This window comes from Pogonomyrmex barbatus, unplaced genomic scaffold (assembly GCF_055798465.1).
Source record: "Pogonomyrmex barbatus isolate J1 unplaced genomic scaffold, ASM5579846v1 scaffold19, whole genome shotgun sequence".
In the NCBI taxonomy this organism is placed as follows: Eukaryota; Metazoa; Arthropoda; class Insecta; order Hymenoptera; family Formicidae; genus Pogonomyrmex; species Pogonomyrmex barbatus.
In genome coordinates this window covers 4,323,765-4,346,187 of record NW_028297115.1, presented here as the reverse complement: position 1 = coordinate 4,346,187, position 22,423 = coordinate 4,323,765, and the positions used below count along the sequence as shown (strand labels likewise).

The following is a 22,423-nucleotide window of genomic DNA, read 5'->3' as shown; positions in this document are numbered from 1 at the left end:
CGATTTTACGGGCGCCGCCAACGCACTAAATAAATTAGACTGGGAAAAAAATCAGTAAACACACTTCAGCAATTCAGATTAAATGATATTTCAATCTACTAGCAGCATGGTGGAGTGCTTGGTGGGAGAGATTTATAGGAGTCTTAAAGACATTGCTGCGAAAGATTTTAGGAAAAACGAGTCTCTCATATGAAAGTTTAAATATATTATTGTATGACGCAGAGGCAATAATTAATTGTCGTCCATTCACTTACATTTCAGAAGATCCTGATGATCTTAAACGGTTGTCACCGTCCATGTTCTTACAAGAAATCCGCGAATTTCGGATTGCGACATGCTTTACCGTATGAAATTAAATTAGAAAGTTAAGTATAGATAATTTAGTTAAGTATAGAAAATTTTGAAAGATTTGCGAAGAAGATTCCGTACTGAATATCTAGGACAATTGCTACTAAGTGACAGTAAAAAAGAGACACGAATAAAAGAATAAAAATCGGAAATGTCGTTTTGATCGTGATGTACATAAGCGCGTGGACTGACATCTTGCCCGAGTAGTAGATATAATTCCAGGTCGAAATGGTTTGGGAAGAGTACTCGTTTTAAAAACCAAAAGTGGAGTGTTCAAAAGACCAATACAACGAATTTATCCTTTGGAAATTTCTCAAGAGGAACCAGATCTTTCAGAACAACTGCCTATGAAGGTAGATCTATACAGTTCCAAAGAAAAGAGCATTTCGTTTGTTTGTAAGAAGGATGATACTAATATCGTTACCACAAGAAGCGGACAAATAGTTAAAAAGCCGGATAAATTTAAGTATTAGTTATAAGGGTAAAACATATGACAAGATGATTTCTTTTCTTTTTTTCTCTTCTCTTCCTTCTATTGTTTAAGATTGTAAGAATTTGAGTAAAAGTTTCGTTGTTTCCAAAAGGAGGGAGAGGATGTCACAGTTGGTAATAAGCCACTTAAACGTAGTTCTAGAACACAAACACACGAGGGCGCGAGCGAGAAGCGTTGTTATAGAAAAGATTTTTCGGATAGAAGTATATTTTTTCGAGGGACTTGTTTTTGTAAAATTAATAAAAGTCCTTTTGGTAATCGTATCGCGCTGTCCAGTTTTATCTTTGGCAGAACGAAACCCTCCCCTTTGCAACATTCATCCTATTTGGGATCCTGCTTGATGCTGCTTAATTTCTATAATGGGATGAAACCTGCAACTGAAATGATGATATAAGTAAACACGGAATTTTGACATAAAATATGATAGATCCGGTTAATGTTACTATATTGTCATATAAATAGTCTTAATTTTAAAATTTCGATTGCATGTAATTTTTATGTAATTCTTATGGATAATTTAATTGCATATATAGATCTGTGAATCTACCAGGTGTATGCATAAATTTTTTCCGGTTTAACTAAGAGATGTCGCCAGCGAAAAGTACGCAGCGTATTAATTTGACACATACATCATTTTGTTCGTCTGACATTTAAAACTACAAACACACAAGTTGAGTCCGCCAAAAACTAGCGTCTTTGTTTTATCGTTCAGTGATCATGTCGAGTTTTGTGCCTGAAAAAGAACATTTGCGGCACACATTGCTTTTTTTATTTAATCAAAAGAAAAAGGCTGTTGAAAGTCATCGTTTGTTGGTAGAAACATATGGTGAACACGCTCCATCGATTAGAACATGTGAGACATGGTTTCGACAATTTAAAAGTGGTGATTTCAATGTGAAAGACGGTGAGCGCTCTGGTAGACCACAAAAATGCGAAGACGAGCAATTGCAGGAGTTATTGGATGATGACCCAATTCAAACTCAACGGCAACTAGCAGAAGCATTACATGTATCACAAGAAACAATCAACAGACGTTTACGAGCAATGGAAAAGATCAATAAACTTGGTAAATGAGTCCCACACGATTTGAATGAACGTCAAATAGAAAATCGCAAAGTCACTTGTGAAATGCTGCTTCAACGCCACGAAAGGAAATCATTTTTGTATCGAATTGTGACGGGTTACGTAAAATGGATTTATTTTGAAAACCCGAAGCGGAAAAAATCGTGGCTTTCACCTGGCGAAGCCGGTCCATCAACACCAAGGCCAAATCGCTTCGGCAAGAAAACCATGCTCTGTGTCTGGTGGGACCAGAGCGGTATTGTGTATTATGAACTCTTGAAGCCCGGCGAAACCGTTAATACACAACGCTATCGCCAACAAATGATTAATTTAAACCACGCATTAATCGAAAGACGACTGGAATGGGCCAGAAGACATGGCAAAGTGATTTTGTTACACGACAATGCGCCGTCTCACACAGCAAAACCAGTGAAAGACACCTTGAAATCGCTTGGATGGAACATCCTTCCGCACCCGCCGTACTCCCCAGACCTGGCGCCATCTGACTATCACCTCTTCGCATCAATGGGGCACGCGCTTGCAGAGCAGCACTTCAGCAATTTCGAGGAAGTTGGAAAATGGCTCGACGAATGGTTTGCCGCAAAAGACAAGCAGTTTTTCTGGCATAATATTCATAAATTACCTGAAAGATGGGCGAAATATGTAGAAGCCGATGGCCAATATTTTGAATAAAAAAAAAATTAATTTCCCTTGAAAATTACGTGTCTTTTTTTACTAAAAAACCGGAAAAAAACTTATGCATACATCTGGTATATTATGTTTAATGAGAATCATTTTTATTATGAAAATTGTTTATAAATTGTTGAATATATTTTGTTTATTTGTTTATGAATTTGTCAATAATATATTAAATATAGGAAATATTTTTGTTATTTATATATTATAGTTAATTAAGAAAGATAGTAATTAATAATAATGTTATTTCATTATTTATCCATTAAAAATGACTTAAAAATTACGATTAAATGAGAATATATTTATGATAATATTTCGTGACAAATGTTATGTTTATTTTACGTCGTTTTTTAGTACACTGACAAAAAATGATCTTAAATCATCGTTATAATGACGTCATCTTGCTACTTGGGATACATAGATTTTATACGAATAATCTTAGTATATCCGATATGATCAGAGTACATTCAGTATAAATACAGAATATTCGTATGATATCATGTGCTGCTAAAATATATTCGATATATTCTGAAGAAGAGCTTAAGAATATACGAGAAATGATATATCATCAAGATATCATATGAATATTCTCTAGTATATTAGGCAATAGTACGTATGAACACAGTATTTTCAGTACGAGTGTAGAATATTCGAATGATATCATGTGCTATTAGGGGCGTACACTTGGCGACTTTTTTTACTTTTTTATAAAAAGTAAGTTTATTGTATTATAGACGCGCATTATTTCTTTTTTAGTACTATATATTGTTTAATTAAAAATAATATTTAGATAAAATTCTATCAATTTGTGTTACAATTTTGTACATAATTATTTCATATTATAAATAGTTGTGTAACAAGAAGAAAATTATTTACAAATTATACATAATATTTAATTAATGATTATAGAATCATTCAAAGAAAATACGAAATTAAATATTTTCACATAAATTGTAATCTTTTTATTTGCAATAACAGTTAATACACTTGATAAATATAACATATTTGATGTATATAACATACTTGATAAATATACAAATTATCAAAATGCGCTAATATTTCTACAATGATTCACGAAATAAACGTAATTAATCACCATTGCGAAAAAACAATCAATTTCAATACATTCAAATATATTAGTTTAATATGTCCTTTTTAAGGCTCTTACTGGTTTACTACACCTTGAATTATGATGTCAAAAACATGACAAAAATTCTTGCAAAATAAATTAAAGATAGAAATACTTATCAATAAAATAATGTTCTCCCTCAATAAAACAGATTTGTAAAACGTACTGAAAACTTTTCTTTCATTTCATTAATCAATGAATTAGTATATATTTAGAACTGAATTGTAATTCTTTTTTTGATTAAGTACAACTTATTTTCTAGATGTGATTATTTATTGATTAAGTAAAAGGAAAGTTTTCAGTATATTTTACGAGTCTATTTTGAGTACAAATGTAATTTTATCAGCAAACATTTTTATTTTGATGTAGTTTATAAGAATTTTATAATTCAAGATGCAGTGAACTAGCATGAACCTTAAGAGCAGATAATTAACATAAAATACATTTTTCTAATTTATTATATTATACTAAAAATATTTTAATTTGAATTTATTTATTTGAGTTTCTATAGATGAAATACAATTCTTATTTTTGTAAAAATTTTTTTCAAGGCTAATTTCTAAAGATGTATTTATTGCGGGAGATAACTATTAATTACATAACGTAAATCTATCTCATTACATAACGTAATTGCTCATTATTGATACTGCAATTATTGATACTGAGATCATGTAACAAAGATTGTTTTGCAATACAATTTCACATATTTGAATATCCGGATTCAAATAAAATCTATATTATATACAAAGTAATGAAAAAATTGCTTTATAAGAAACCAAACAATTATTGATAAAAAAAATTATATATATATTTATTACATACGCTTTTTTTACAAAGACATTACTTTTACTTCAATGTAATTTCGAGAATATTGAACGGAGTAAGTATCATGGAAGTGTTGTTTTCATTTCCAAGAAACATTATGTTATAAAATCCCAAGAGAGCTTATTACGTTATAAAATCCCACCTTATTTGTATCATTTGATATTACTTTGATAATTAGTCTTTAGTATAGTAAAGTAATTTAATTCAAAAATTGTATCTTACCATAAAGAAGATAATTTCTGTTTTGAGAAAAATCACTAATCGTACATATTAATTATTATTTTATTATAAAATTAATGTATTTCTATTTTACTTCTATTGTATCTTAAATCTAAAAAGGGAATTACGAATGTAAATGAATAGAATATTAGTCTTGAAGGCATATTAAATTGCAAGAAGTTTAAGCAAATAATAAATTAATTTATTTCACTTTCACAATATTTATTCAAAGAAATATATGATACACATAAACATATGATATACAAAGAGGAATGTTTGTAAAATCTCGCAACATCGTGTTGTAGAATTGGACCCTATAACCAACTTTTTTTATAAATAACTAATAAATCATTGAGAAGGAAGAAGAAAAAAAATTATCGGCTTTGTATTTTTTGTTTCTATTTCCACTAATTTAAACAACTTGACTAGTTTAGAAGTAAATAAATAAATTATATCTCAATTATCTGACAATCAAAGAGTCCAATAAAAAAAGAGGGAAAGATTAGAGAGCAGTAGTAATAGGTTAATTTTTAACAGAATTCTTAAGATCAATTTTTATGCAATTCTTTTTCTTCTTCTTGATTAAGGATATTTCAACATGAATTAAAATAATTAGTTAGAAATTACATTATAGCCGTTTTAACTTGATTATCAGTATATGAATGATTCACACATTAATATTAGAAATAATATAACAGTATATTTTCGCTAAATTGCAATTGGAATATGTGCGAGTTTAATGACAAACTAAGACTCTTTAACTAAGATTCCTTGTAATGTGACAATGATATTAATCTATATATTGCATAGCAATCTTAGAATTATTAATTCATTCGACGATTGTAGTACAGATGAATGCAAAATCGGCTAGTTATCTCACAAAATATAGATACAGAGAATAAGATTTACAGCTTATAAGCGTTGCGCATCATTAAATCAAAATATGCGTCATGATCTATACTCGCGCTAATAGCACTGTAATAATTCATAAATTCCTCCTCCGTTACCTGTAATGAGAAAGACAAAATGATAAACGAGCTTTCTAAATAAATATGCAATAAGATAAATATGCAAGTATAAATAATTATGTATTACATGTATGTACATACAGAATACCTATTTTATTAATTTTCAGATCATCTTTTGTGAGCAGTAGAATGAATTAAATTGATTATGAATAGAAAAGTCCTGTATTATTTTGTAATTTTTGCAATTAATAAAATTCAATTAATAAATCTGTGAAGGAGCATGTATTTAGCGACAAGAATACACACGTGACGAGAAGAGACAACTCAATATTACACAATATTCGCGCTATTATCAATGAAACACAGTTTTAAACAATTCGATATTTTCCTAATTTCTAAATGCGCGTAATGCCGTATGATTTCTTGCACGCATGTTTATGTGTGGATACTATATATTATTTTTTCATTAATTATTGCAAAATTGCAAAGTAGTAAAAAACTTTCCTATTTAGTTCCACTTTATCTGTTCATAAAAAATAATCCGCGAATCATGAAATATCTTATATAAAATATAATATTAGTAATATTAATAATATTATAATATAGAAATAGAAAGAGAATTTCTTATTTATTTCATTATTTAATTATATACACAGTGCGTGCATGCGTGCGTGCGTGCGTGCGTGCGTGCGTACGTGCGTGCGTGCGTGCGTGCGTGCGTGCGTGCGTGCGTGCGTGCGTGCGTGCGTGCGTGCGTGCGTGCGTGCGTGTGTGTGTGTGTGTGTGTGTGTGTGTGTGTGTGTGTATTAGTATTAATTACAAAAAATCTTATTTATACTATTATTATTTATACTATTATTATTACTACTATTAATACATAAATTGAATTATATCGGATATTTAAGTATCTATTACTTAAAATATTTAAAGTATATTCATTTAATACTACAAATGTTTCAAAGCATTTAATTAACCCACCGGAATGTAACCTTTAACCGGGCGCGTCTCTCGGCAGAACATTTGTCGGCACGCGCGGCACTGAGTGTCATGAATTTATTATTTGGGAGTTATAATAATTAGATAAATAATTGGATAATCGTCGTAAAAACAAGTAAAATATATTTATAATTAAATATAATATTAAAATTTAATTATAATATTAAAGTTTTGTGTCTACTTTCTTATAAAAATAAAGATAATTATTTTAAAAATAAAGAAATGACATCAATTTAAAATCAAACATAGAAAAATAATATTCTTATAAGATAGTGATATAAAATAATGATATAAAACAATATTCTTATAAGATAATGATCAAATAAACTATTAAAATCGATTAAAATAAAAAAAAAATCATCTAAAATAAAATCATCTAAAATCAAGTATTTCTTCTTGTATGTTATCTTTCTCCATCCAAGTATTTACAGAATACCTTTCAATTTAGAATATTTTTATGACTTATAGGAAATTAATAGAAACTTAACAGGAAACTTAGGACAGGATTTGGATTTTAGGATGTCTTTAAAATTATTTCAAAATTCGTATTATTTGAGCTTTTTGAAACATAACCTAACTCTAACCTAGAGAGATATTAAGCATTAATTTTTAAGTAAAAATAAATTAAAATGTGAGGAATGGTTCAACATCTCGCATTATTATAATTATTTATATAAGCAAGATTTTACTTACGTTCTGAGACACGCGTGGCACTCCGTGTCGCAAAACGTGTCTTACTGATTTTAAAGTGGATAAAAAGCTAACTACTTAATATACGGCAGTTGCACTGTCTTATAGTTGATATGTTAAATGAGGAATACAGAAAGTCGATAATAGAAAAAAGACCTGCATTATCAATGATTTTTCAGAAAAACAAATTTTGCGGCACTCAATGCCACGGCGCGCTCGGTTAAGGATTAAAGAATTTTATCAACTGACCAATTATAAAACGCTTCGAAGGATTTGTAGCATCAAGTGAACACTGTAACACTATTCCTAAATTCATGAATATTATTTGAATACTTAGATAATCAAGCAATTTCTGAAATATGTAAATATCCAAAATGTAAATATCCAAATTGATTATTTCTTTTTTTCTAGCCGAATTAGCTGAATTACTGAATACTAAAAATTGTGGGCAATACTCGGATATCGAGTATTCATATATTTAAATATATATTGTTACGACTGAGCAATGAAGATTGATTTTGAAGAAAGAAAATCATTCCCTCCTGACGCGACGGCAATTGTTTGGTGGAAGGCGGTCGCGAAAGAAAGCATAGCAGCTTCTGGCTTTTATATTTTCAGATTTTATGCCTTATGCTAATAAGCGTAATAAGTTCCTTTCTTTTATAAAACGATTTAATTATTTCCGCGAGTGAGTGAAAGTGAGCGAATTTATGCGAGTTCACATTGCGAACGCGACAATATATTATGCATAATATTTTATTGATGTAATTTTTTATATTTTACTTATATTCAAATAGCTAGTTATCGAAGATTGCTCACGATTTTTAATATCCTGGAATTCACGTAATTCTGAAATAATTGTATACAGGTGATTGAGCGTGTTCAATAGAATTTGTAACAAAATTTTATGTTCGTTAATTTATGTGAATTTGTTACGATAAAAAAAATTATTTAAGTACTTACGATGCCGTCTTCATTTTTTCCGTGTTCAAAATTCGAGAGGAATTTATTTAAAATACTTTCTTCGCTTTCCTCGCCACTGATATAACGCGGATGACATTTCACGTTATAAACCCCTCGTAAATCGTCAATAGTGATTCGTCCATCACCAGTTTTGTCCAATTTCTGGAATGCTTGCTCTACTACACTTTTGCGACTCTGACACATTGGTGGCTGATGAGAAAAATAATTATATTAATTTCATTGAATTCTTAGTTTATCACATATTTACATATATTATATATTTTACTAGCTTATATATACAGAGTGTTCCAGGATTAAGGTACGAACTGCATTGAGGGTGTAGAAGAGATCAAGGGAAACAAAAAAATCTAATATCATACTATTTTGTGATATTTGCTCTAATTTTCGAGTTATAAAATAAAATATCCGAAATATAAGAATATCAGAAGTACGACCTACTGCATCTTGATGGTGCGCGGTGCGCGGTGAGAGGAAAGTGACGTATTGCCGTCTGAACAGCGACACATCACCTAGGCGCAGTAGGTCGTACTTCTGATTCGTCATTGGTTCAGATATTTTATTTTATAACTCGAAAATTAAAGCGAATATTACAAAAGGGTATTAGACTTTTTCCCCTTGATCTCTTCTAGATCCTCAATGCGGTTCGTACCTTAACCTTGGAACACCCTGTATATATATTTTATTACTACGGACGCACTACATGTGCATATTTATTTTCTGATTTATATTTTTCAATTAAAAATTATAAAATAAAATTCAGATCAATTCTATCAATTTATGTGACAACTATGTATATACATGTCTTTATCGTACTATCAGCAATTGTCGCATGACATGAAGAAAGCTGTTGTGTGACAGCTATGTACATGTGAAAATTATACAAGCTATCAAAATGCATGAATTGACATCTGACATCTACTCTTACAACATGAAATGAGCAAAACGGAAAAGCAATTAGCAATGCAATAAAATGGCAAAATTAAATTTCTTATTCGATTTTTTAAAAATGAATGGATTGCATATTGCGATCACCAATCAAATGTAGTTATTAAATATAATTTTGAATCATATCAGTTGAATGATGCATAAAATATTTTGTCTATAAATACAATTAAATTTAAATTTTTTCTCAGATGAAATAATGCTAAAATATACATTAAATAAAATTAAGAGAAATAAAACTAATAATTAATTATATAATGTAAACTTACTCTTATGCCGACGAGAAATTCGTCAACGCTAATGTTTCCGTCTTCGTCAGTGTCAAATTTTTGAAAGATTTCATTAATTTCATCGTCAGTGAGTTCTAGTCCGGTTTCTTCTAAACCCGTTTTGAATTCTTCAAGATTTAGTTTCTTATTGCCATCCTCATCCATACGACGAAATATTCTAAAAAGAAATTATTGAATATATGTATAAGATGTCCTATTTTATTTGATTGTTAAACAATCAAATATGTAGAAATCACAGAAAATTATAAAAAAAATGTTTCGTATAAAAATTGTAAAATTTCAAAGGAACTATTATACATGATTATGATATTAATTTATTCGCAAATGATGCCATGACTGTCAAGATTTATTTAGACATAAACATTTTGTTAAATAGTATCACATATTTTTTGTTACGTGATATGATTTTTTTAATTATTCTGAATATAAAAGTATCAAGGTACAAATGTTGCAAAGTCAATATTTTACGAGATATTTTATACTTTATTTTGGCATAATCATATTTTAATATTTTTGTACATACAAATAATGAAATAAATTGATTAGTATAGAGAAAGCATATAGTAGTTTTTAAAAAGAGTATATATATTTGCATATTGCTAATTGCAAGTTTTTTTTATTAAAGAAACTATCTTCTTTATGCTTTAATTGATTTATTTTATTACTTTGTACACAAAAGTATTAACGTATAGTTATCAGAAAATTTCATGTAAAAATTAAATATAAAATATCTTGTAAACAACTGAGTTTTTATTACAATCAAATATAGATGGCATTAATTAGTGGATAGGAACTTTGTGTCGAATAGTTTTTCTTCTTTGAATTAATATGTAAAATCAAAACAAATGCTTATATTGCAAACCACATGCCGTTAAAATACGAACCTGCAATGTTACACTCAAAGCTAAATTCTTTTCTTTTTTTTAACAAATCGATAATCAAATTTAAAATCAATTTAATCTCAACGAAATTCTTATTACGAAAAATATCACTCCAGCATGAATTAATAAATGAAAAAAAGCTAACTCATCTTATATCCAAACCTTAAAATAATTATTATCAACCCTAATTGCCTTAATGTTGATAAAGCAATAATTTTCTTTAAATCATATTCAAAATTAGCTATAATACCTGATATAAACATAGTTATTACTGATAAATACAATAAATAATAATTAATTCCAGACATTATTAATAATTCATTATAACGAATTATTAAATAAACTCCCGCTGTAACTAAAGTAGATGAATGAACTAAAGCTGAAACGGGTGTAAGAGCTGCTATTGCTATTGGTAACCATGAAGAAAATGGAATCTGAGCACTTTTAGTAATAGCTGCTAAAAATAATATAAAAATAATAATAGTAGAACAGTTACTATATATCAGGAATCGAACCTGGATTACTTACGGTACGAGTATCTTAACCATTCGATCATTGAGGCATGTGGTGATATTATCGCCACAATAATCAGATAAATAATATGAAAGAACGCTTCGAGTGCCGCGTAAAGAATAACAATAAACAAAAATCAAACCGATATATGTTTAAGACAATCAAATATAGATGATATTAATCGGCGGATAGAATCTTTGTGTCGAATAATTTTTCTTTTTTGAATTAATATATAATTAATAATATATATTACTAATATATAAATTCAAAACAACTGCTTTGAATTTATATATTAGTAATATATATTATTAATTTATACAATATTAATTCAAAGAAGAAAATGCTTATTTGCAGTAAGAATTTTGTTGAGTGGGGGAATTAATCAATTTCAAATTTTATTATCGATTTATTAAGAAAAGAGGGAAATTAAGGTATAGCTTTGAGTGGACTACATTGCAAGTTTATGTATGTTAACGACAATATAAGTGGTTCGCAATATAAGTATTTGCTTTAAATTTATATGTTAATTCAAAAAAGAAAAACACAGATTCTTTGATTGTTTTAAGCAATTAGCTTATTGTTTATTGTGAGTTTTTAACTTTATCTTAATACTTTTACATATATACAGAATAATTAAAAGGAATCACGTTCTGTAAAAAAAAAAGCATAATATTATATACTCTTTAAAAAATAGGGATTATATCTCTTTTATCCCGTTTTGAGAGAACATCAAAAGCTAGTGGTAGTATTCTGTTCGACATTTAAAAGACCTCAACAACAAACCATAAAAATTGCAAAAAGAATTCATAATCTTTAGTAATTTCGGAGAAAATATCTTATACTTTATGTGATGTATCTTAGATATACATGTATGCAATGAATGACGTAGAATGAAATCCAGATATGTATCTCAGTATATCCTTGTAGCGATGTGAAGGTCAAGGATAATAATATTCTGGCTGATTCATGTGTGAGTCAGACAAAACCATATTATTATCGCCCGCACACATTTGTGAACTTGAAATTTTATCCGCAAGTGATTAACATTAAATTATTAACAATAACATTTAAATTCATTTTATCATGTCCATTTTATCATTTTCCTTTTTTATCATGTCTTAGATACATAAGCTTTGCAGTTTTAGCATATTATAATTTTATTTTTTATTTTTCTTTTTTAGCAGTATGTTAGTTGAATTTATTATTATAAAATACATTTTAATATTGTTAATTTAGAAATTATTTTGTATTTTATTCTAATATATTTTGACATTTATAACGAACCTCTATTTTTTTTATCAAATAATGGCCCTTGATTAACTATTCGTCAAGGAGCTGGCACGACGAAAAGCTCTTCCACCGCCGGAAAATCCGCGTTGACCACCGAACGCGTGGTCTCGCAAAACAAACAAGATTTTTCACGGCATGCACCGTTCATATATCAACATATACATGAACCCCGCGATTGCTACGTCACTGAATCAAGAAATTCCGACTATTAGCAGGAAACCAAAAAACATCATTCGCGGAATCTAAACATATGTTCTAATGCATGAGTCGGCAAGTGCTCGCGGCACTGCTCGCGGGCGCCCAAATGCTCGCGGGCAACAGTTGAGCGCGCTGGGGCTAGCGTTAAGCAGAAAATAGAAACTGAAAAGGACGCACAAATTAAATTAAAAGATATAAATAACAATAAATGAGTAAAATAAATAAGTCAAGATAAATGAATAGGAAGATATATGTATGTATGTATGTATGTATGTATGTATGTATGTATGTATGTCTAGGCCGCTAGACGCAATAAAATGAGGAGAGGGGATAGCAGAAATGTCTGTTGAACGTGCTATTCAAGGAATCAAAAAATATTGTGTCGCACAAAAAATATTTAAAAGAGCTAAGCATATGAATTAAAATTTTCCTATAATGAATGCGTATTATTAAAAAAAACATGCTAGGGCACATTTCTTTATTTGACTAATAAAAAAATTAAGTTGAATTCATAAGAACTTATGAATTTTGAGTCCTATATATTACGAGTCCTATATATTACATATTTTTGCATATTTCATCCTTAAACGGTTTAGCTAAACTGTTATAAAAAATTTTATGATATTATAAAGATTCGATAAAGATATTATAAAGAAATTCGAATACTAGAAATTTAAGATTATATTATCGTTTATATATACACGCAACGCTATTTTTGTAAGTTTAAAATTTAACGGAACTTTATTCCAAGATACTGAAAATATTAGATGTGCTTCTGAGATGTGCACAACAGGCGAGCATCCGCGGACGTCCGTGCCCAATTTCAGCGTTTTGCCGACTCCTGTTCTAATGAATCCGTTCCCGAATTCGGCCGAACCGTAACCGACCGAATTCGCTGTACAATTTATATCGTATAAATTCGCCTCCACAAACGAAGCCTTTCCTGGTGATCATCTACCCGAGTAACATCCAGAACTGAATCACATCTTCCATAAATCCTAGGACGAGCGAAAAGAGTACGAAAGCTACTGTGCCCGGGAACGGCTACTGTTTCTGCTAATCTACCGCCAAAGTGCTAGAGACAAAGTCACGAGGCAGAGAGTTATCTGTCTCGGCCTATTTTAAAGCAAAGCTCCCTAGGGACTCAAAAATCTTAAGTTGCAATACTGAAGGTAGGTGAGTTCATCTATTTAGCTGGAGGGACACCGGCAGCAACTTTCCTACTTGTCGCGTAAGAAATTGCTTCTCAATCATATGACGAAGTCATATCGGAGATAAACGAGATTAAAAGAACAATACATATATCATAGTAAATATCCACCGCCGAATAGATTTCCGAAAGCAAATTACAAACATAGCAAGAGCATACACGTACTCATCCGCCGTGTGTATGCGCGCGCGTGTGTGTGTGTGTGTGTGTGTGTGTGTGTGTCTAAACGCAATAATTTTTGTATGCAAGAGAACTGTCAGCAAATGAGATATCGAAAAACAATATATTGGCAATTAATTTATAGGCAAATGGCACCATCACGAATAAAAAAGAATGATTCAAAATTATCTTGATTTAATTATCAAAAAAGGATCTTAAAGATAATAAGATAAATAGTTTTACTTTATGATTTTACAATTGTTCTTTTTCCTTAGCAACATAGAGAGTGCTTTTGACTTACCTACCCAGACCAAGAATGCCATTGGCACCCCTAGCTAAACAAAGTAGACGCAGTTTCTCAATGGAATCCGTCGTAGTATGTAATGCTCGTTGGGCCTTGTTGATCATCTCAATCTCTTGTCTCGTCGTAGCACTCTGTGGTCGCAAGCTGAACATCACTGTAAAGGAGAACGTCATATGCTCACATGACAAGTCAGCGATATGAGAAAAGAGAAGGGAGGGGAGAAGAAAAGAAAAGCAAGAAAATCATGCGTATTCTCAAAACAGACCACTAAATGATAGTGTAATATTATAATGATAATATATTATATGATAATATTATAATGATAATAACAATAACAACACAACATAATAATAATAATATACTTTTATTAAATTCAATATATTGTTATCGTATATTGTGTTTTGTGTGTGTGTGTGTGTGTGTGTGTGTGTGTGTGTGTGTGTGTGTGTGTGTGTGTGTGCGTGGGCGCGTGCGTGTGCTTGTGTTTTGCATGTGTGGTTAATAGTAATATAAAACAACAAAATATATAATAATTAATAAAGTATATATATATATATATATATATATATATATATATATATATATATATATATAGGAAATATAATAAAATACTTAAACATTAACATAGGCATTATATGTTAGAAAAAATCGAAAATAAAAAAATGAATATAATTACAAATTATATGATTATTAAATATAAAAATACATTAGAACAAATAAAAGAAGACTGTTAGGCATTTATATGTAAAGTGTATATCTTATTGGTTACATATTACGCAACATGTTACGTGCGAGTCGCGACGTAATGTGTAGAGGAATTAAGAATTCAGAGAATTCATAGGATTGTTGTAAGGTTGAATTTTTATTTCTCGCACACGATACACTTGACGAGATTGCGATGTTTTTCCTTCGAGTTTTTGACGAGAACTACTTTCGTGTTCAGGAAGGATCTTCGTCCAAGACGAGGTAGGCGGTATTTTGCTGACGTAATAACCAATAACGCGACGCGTTTTGATGCAAGAATATAACGGTTGGAACGGTTTTCTAAAAGGGGAAAACTACGTGAGAATTTTGGAAAACATGATGATGTGTTATGAGTTGTTTGGACAGGACTAAAGTGAAAGTGTGTCGGAAGAAGAAAAAAAGGAAGGGATGTCCTGAATTACTTAAATAACGCGATACTTAAAATTTGTTCGACAAAGGGGAACAAAAAAAATAATAGTTTTCAAATCCCGAGTTTCGGCACGTAACAAACACAGATAATTTAATTGTAGTACTGAGCAATGTTGCAATTGAGAAGTATCCTGTTCGAAAGAAAAGAGATGATGATAGAGAATATGTAGAGAATGGAAATGTTATATAAAATTTTCCAGTTGAATAGGAAAGCATTTAAAAATTTTTTAATACAGAAAGGGCAAGAAAATTGATACTGCTAATGAATATTAGATAGAAGAAGATAAATTAAAATGAAAATTTAAATTAAAACGCAATAAATCTCGAATGAAATAGATATAGATATGAATGAAAGATTTTTGTTGTCAAATCTTTCGAATTAAATTTCATTTTTTTCAAATGAACCAAATTAAATTAACAAAAATCTTATTTAAATGATGTTGAATCAAATCGTTAAAATATAAATTTTAATTAATACAATTATTGTTCAACTCAATATAAAGATAATAAAATATAATTTTATAAAATTTGCTAGTATATGCGAATTGTATTTTTTTGATTCGAATGGTTATGAACAGAAATTTTTGAATAATTACAATTACAATCATAAAGTTTCGGAATCAGAAATAATTTAATCTCCAGTAATGCATGTTTTGGTTTGCTAATGGTTTTCAATAAAAAATTTCAACTTTTAATTGGATCAGTGTTATAAAAATGCTGCAATTTCATAAATTATTCGACGATTTCTTTTCAATTTATATAACAAAAATTAAAAAATATTGTTGTGTTTTTTTGTAAATTTAACTGAATCCTTGATATACTTGAGCTAATAATACTTTTGATCGCTTTAATGTAAATTATTGATAGATGAATAATACAAAATTAAGTGTGAAATGATGTTTAATCGATGTTGGACTAACCAATGAGAAATCTTTTATATTAATCAAAATATAATTGTCTTCAAGCATGAATAGTTTTATTTATTAATAATATATTTTTGCATAAAAATAATACATAAAAAAATCATCTATATATATAAATTTTCATGTATTTTCCATTACATTTTTATTCCTCAGAAAATCGCGTACACTACAGAGATAATTATTATTATTTATTTTAAAATAAGTATTTAAACATATGTATGTCTCATATTAAATGTAATGCTACATTACAGTTTTACGTAGAATTTAAATAATCGACATTCCAGATAGCAAAATTTATTATAATGTCGATTTAATGTCATTTTTTGTTTTATGATTTATTGTCATTATTTGATATTATGTTTGATAATATTATTAATTATTTTTCTTAGACTAATTATTATTGGGACTGGGATCAGGAGACATGGTGTTTCGGATGTCAAATCAACTGAACACTACCGTGTGATTTTACGCCAGTCGGATGTGCGAGCATCCGAAATTATCGGATCTCAGTAACAGCTAAATAGAAATAGATCAAGTTCTAAGTAGGCTTGATCGATAGCTTAAGTTCGACTTGCATAATAAAAGTATTTTTATTTTTCTGCTACGTGCTCTACAAGCGGAGATATTGCTACGCAAAGTCCAATTTGGAAATTTTTACTTTAAGAAACGTTGTCATTATTATTATTGTCATCGCCCGGTTCTCATTTACGTTTGCAATTTCTGTCACGCTGTGCCCAAACAGATCCTAGAGACTTTTTAGTAAGAGTCTGGCCATCAGAAACTCGATTTTGAAGCGTTTGGATTCGCCATTTTTTCTTTAATTTAAGAGGGGATAGCTTCAACGCAAGCGTATAAAATGATGAAACATACATAACCTCAGAAAAACTTATGAAATGATGGAACATACATAACCTCAGAAAAACTTACGAAACATATGTCGGTTTGAATATTATTCAAGCAGATTCTATTTTTCGTAGATTGTGACACAATCTTTTTTCTTTAATAAAATCTTAATAAAATTATTTTTCGATTTGTAACATATGTCTTTATAGAAATCGAAAGGTAGATTAATTATTCAATTTGAATATTAAAAGCAATATTTTGTATTTTTAATATTCAAAATAAGTAATTTCTAGTATTATATTGGCCAGTAATTGCATTTTTGTAACAGTGATGTAACATATAACCAATGACAAGTGCAAAATGATATTTTCACTATTGAATGAACAAGAAGGAAATTAAATAAACAAAGTTTAACAGTTTATTTTATTTTATTGCACTATGCATTGTCATTGACTATCATAATATTTATGTTTAATAATTCTTTTTTTATTAGATATCCTTAATCTATAAACTGCAAATCTGTTTGCTATTTTTATATTTAAATAATGATATTGCAAGATGTGACTATTACTTAAAATATTAAGAAACTTATTAACTAAAAACTCCTTATTATTAAGAATAGATTTTTGGACATTTTTTTAATATATATTCCAGTTTTTTAAATATTTTGAATGTTTAATTATTAACAAAAAATAAAGTGTTATCTTTGTAACTTCTTAATCATACTAATTTTGCATGTCATGAAAAATTTTGAATTGTAGAACCTACAGTAATACATTGCTCACAAAGTTGTGTATTTTTTTTAATACTTGTTACTATGTAAAACCAGCGATACTATATAAAACGCTATTTTCTATATAATTTAATTTTTCTACTTTTTGAGATACATATGACATATCAACATTTGACTGAATAGGAAATTCCGAAAATAGTTTACAATCCTGAGAATGATTACAATGCTTTGAAGATTTATGTTCGGCAATTACATCCAAAAAACCTTGTAGAATATATAATATAATATAATTTCTCCTTGCTTTTTTCTTTTTATAATAAAAATAAAAGAAAAAAACGCCGAAAACAAATTCAACGATCGCTAGATTCTATGATCGATGTCATGTGACATTAATACGTCATTAGAGAAAAAATGACAAAGCAATCAAAACCGAGATATTGAAAGTCGGTTCAAAATCGAGATATTAATCGAGATATTAAAGATATGTGATGGCCAGACTCTTACTAAAGGGTCTCTAAACAACGCCTCTCGCTCGCGGCCTCGTGTGTGAAAACTTCGTGTTCTAGAACTATGTAACTGGCTTATTACAACTGTGACAATAAATGATCGTTTTAAAAACATGCAATGATACAAGATAAAATATGTATCATTACTTTTTCTCATTTTTTTTCATTTTTTTTACTTATTTTCCATAAGAAGTGTCACGTATATTATAAATTTTCACGATCTATATGGCTGGGATACACTTATGCATGCCCTACATGATACTGTTTTTAAACCATTTTCATTCTGTGGCCATACTGTGGGATAATTCTCCAGTACTAGGGATTAGATTAGTGAGCTGTAGTAACGATCTAAGTACATTCCACAGTATATCACAGTACGTATTTCGAATGTTCGGAGAATATCTTGAATATACTTGTATGATATCCCCTGAAATGTTCTTAGAATAGACGAGTATTATTAGAGTAATTATTTTATTTCTAATATATATTTGTAACCGATTCTTGATCGTAGAAATGCCTTAAATGTTATGTATATATAATAATACATGTAAAGAGAAGAAGAACTAAAATCTATATTTAGAAAAAAAACACACTTTTTTATGCATTAAGCACGGGAGCAATAACAAGAACTTTCACAGTTTAATAAGAATTCGTCGCGACACAGCTCAAACTCGCACACCGCGCTAACAACTCTCTCGCCAAAATAACATTTGACAACCGTTTGATGACCGCGTCGACAAGGAACGATCTTCAAGTTAGAAATATATGAAGATAACGTCGAGCAGAACACCGCTCGGTCATAACACTACCCCCCTCCTCTTCGAAATTGTCGTCCCGACAATTCCAGGGAACTCCCTCGCAGAAAGTCGGCTTCTTCTTCTAGAGAGGTAAAGCTCTCAGGGAATCTGTCGGCTTCTTACTCTACCCCAAGCTGCTGCTGCGGGTTACCGAGTGTCGAATCAGTCCCAAACTTCATCTTTCCCGGAAATTCCATGCCGCCGCGAGATCATCTTCCTTCTTCTTTCTTTTTCCGTGATGCTTCTTTATCTTGTGCTTGTGTCTTACACACTTCTCTCTTGAATCTTTGGACAAAAGGGGGGAAGCTTCCGTGAATCCTTTCGTCCTTAAGGATACCCCAAGGACGTCCCCATTTCGGCATTTGCCTTAAGTCTCGGAAAAACCACGGTTCAAAAAAACTGAGAGCGAGGCGAACTTCTTAAAAAAAAAAGATTTCCTTAGCCAGATTCGGGCAAAAAGCAGAAGATCTTCCTCCCCACGTCGTTTTTGCACAACTCCTCTTCATGAAATACTTAAAGAAAACAAAGAAACAGTAATTTATAAAATAAGAACATCTTTCAATTCAATATTTTCCCTTCTTTGGACGGAAAAAACAATTGATTTTCCCACAGGCTCCGATAAAAACTATGACCCAATCTAGAACGCTTTCCCGAAACTGAATTCATTCATAAACGAGTTCCCTTCTAACAGACACTTAGAAGAAACTTCGAAGATTATAAGATTCCTTAAATTATTTGATTTTTCCCTCCTATCTAAAACCGAGACATCGAAGCCTGTGCCAAATTTGAAAAACGTATGCGCGTCCGACAATCAATCCGTGTCAAAAGAAAACCATAAAAGAATTTTCTTTAACTCAAAAGCGCGCAAAAGCAAATAAAAAGAAAAACAAAATTTATCTTATAAAAGCGAAAAGAAATTAATTAATTAACGACTGGCCTAGCATTTAACGCTGTCATTCAGTCGCCGCTCGTCTTGCTCCTCTCTAAAAAGGCGTAGCTCCTCAATAGTCATTCGGAGAACCATCTTCAGGCTCGGAGTGGTTCCTCCGTTTGCACACAAGTTCTCTTTCTAATCGCGACAACCCGTCTTCCCGTTCTTCCTGTCTCTCTTCCGTCATTGTTTCCTTTCCTTTCAATTCCGCTTGACGCTCCGCCATGTTTTTCATATCCCGAGCCCCCAAAAATGTCGCACTCACGGCAGGTTCACTCGCGTCACTCTCACGCAAGGAAAGGAAGAGACAGTTTAGAAAAGAAACACACCTTATTATGCACTAAGCACGAGAGTAATAACAAGAGTTTTCACAGGTTAATAAGAATTCGCCGCGACACAGCGACAAATTCACGCGCCGCGCCGACAACTCTCTCGCTAAAACAACACTTGACAATTGCTTGATAACCGCGTCGGCAAGGAACGATCTTCAAGTTGGAAATGTATGAAGGTAACGTCGAGCGGAACACCGCTCGGTCGTAACAATATAAGTATATAATATATATATATATATATATATATATATATATATATATATATACAGAGTATCCCAAAACTCCTGCATTTGGAGTACACTACGTGATTCTTTATGTTAAAAAAAATAACTTTTTCCTTTAGCAAATTGCGTGCGACGAGTAGTTTTTACAGTGGATCAGATTAAAAGTGACGAATGAGCGCGCGTATGTGCGTAGCGGTTAGGGCTGGAGCGCCGACGCGGCCTAATACTTAATCTTTGACGACTTCATGTATTATATTATTTAAAATATGATAAAAGTTAACAAAATAAGTATTGTTTTCATCTTTTACGATTTAATAAAAAAATTGTCTGATTTCGTAGCATTTCGAAATAAAAATAAATGTAAATAATATGATGTATAAACTGAACATTTTATTATTTTAATTACTGCGCAATTGCATATAACAATATAAAAAATATTGAATTTAACGAATTATTTAGATACTATTATGAAAAAATCAATTTCTTGACTTTTCGTGATTACGTACTCACGTAATTAATAAATCGTTAAATTCAGTATTTTTTTTATTGTCATATGCAATTGCGTATACGACAATAAAAAAATAATTAAAATAATAGAATGCTCAGTTCATACACCTGTTACGTCGTGACGACTGCACGATTCTTCTCTTTCAGATATCTGTTATTAGAATTTAATTAAGCGAATAAACGAGTGACACATGTTCTGTTACTCTGTTAGATCGCGACGGTTACGCAACTGATCTCTTCCGGGAGTCAATTTCTAGAATTCGGCTAAGCGGATAATCCCTATTATCTTAATCGCGGAAGTACACCGATGTTACATCTTGACGACTGCACGATTCTTCTCTTTCGGATATCAGTTATTAGAATTTAGTTAAGCAGATAAACGGATGACACATGTTCTATTACGATCGGCTACGTAACTGATCTCTTCCGGAGTCGGTTACTAAGAATTTGGCTAAGCGGATAATCCCTATTATCCTAATCGCGGAAAAACAACACGTGTACAGATGTTTTCCTCAACGAAATCATATATATATAGTGCCCTTAAAGGCATGGAACACTCACTCTCTGCTACGTCCTTTTTTTTTTCACGCGGTCAGAACATTTTCAGTTTATCAGTTTGTCAATAATTCAGTTTGTCAATAATTCAGTCGGTGTCAGTCGAAAATAATCAACAAGCACAAGTGATCAAGTTTCCTGACGACACCATTACCGCCTTCATCATATCGCAGGTCCCAAGTCTCCAGAGTAAAAGTAAGTTTAATTACACATAAAAAATTTCCCTAATAATAGTTTTCGGGTCTCTTCTCCTTATACTTTCTCATTTCTCCTTTACATCCTTTCTATCCTCTGCCGTTCTCCTTACACTTCTACTCCCTTTTTCTTTTTCTTTTCTCTTTCTTTCTTTGCTTGGGCCGTCGAACCTCTCGGGCTCCCTATGCGTTGCGGAGCACTCAGCAGGTTCATGGCTGCCGAGTAATTCGGGAAATCTATTCTTTTCCTTTTTCTCTCCTCTCTTACAATTTTCTCTTTCCCTTTTTAATTTCTCTCCTCTGTCGGATCTCTCGGTTTCCTGAAATATTTCAGAGATAGCCTTAAGGTTCGCGAGTAATGACATTTCTTTCATATTCCAAATCCATTTCTTTTAGTGAAAGCTGCGTCATCCTCTCTCTCCGACGCTCAAAGACGGAGGCGAGCCCTGAAGAAGCTCCGTTACCGTCGGAACAAGCGAGCTCGTCAATCAGGGAACTATCCTTCGCC

At 30.8% G+C, this 22,423-nt stretch overlaps 1 protein-coding gene and 1 long non-coding RNA gene across 5 annotated transcripts in view; one reads left to right on the top strand and one right to left on the bottom strand.

Annotated features, from left to right (window-relative positions):
• Positions 1-4,973: 4,973 nt before the first annotated feature.
• LOC105426292 (calcyphosin-like protein) overlaps positions 4,974-22,423 on the bottom strand; it is a 93,427-nt gene continuing 75,977 nt past the window's right edge. For all 4 annotated transcript variants that reach the window (XM_089075559.1, XM_089075562.1, XM_089075563.1 and 1 more), the window contains exons 2-5: positions 14,195-14,351; positions 9,622-9,799; positions 8,390-8,599; positions 4,974-5,779 (exon numbers count right to left, since the gene is read on the bottom strand). In XM_089075559.1, coding sequence (XP_088931685.1) covers positions 5,678-5,779; positions 8,390-8,599; positions 9,622-9,799; positions 14,195-14,351 — 647 coding nt within the window. In that variant the 3' untranslated portion in view covers positions 4,974-5,677. The remainder of the gene's footprint in view (positions 5,780-8,389; positions 8,600-9,621; positions 9,800-14,194; positions 14,352-22,423) is intronic.
• LOC148936946 (uncharacterized) overlaps positions 20,968-22,423 on the top strand; it is a 1,939-nt gene continuing 483 nt past the window's right edge. The window contains exons 1-2 of the long non-coding RNA XR_016138922.1: positions 20,968-21,916; positions 22,312-22,423. The exon at positions 22,312-22,423 is cut by the window's right edge and continues 483 nt beyond it. This is a non-coding gene — a long non-coding RNA (uncharacterized LOC148936946). The remainder of the gene's footprint in view (positions 21,917-22,311) is intronic.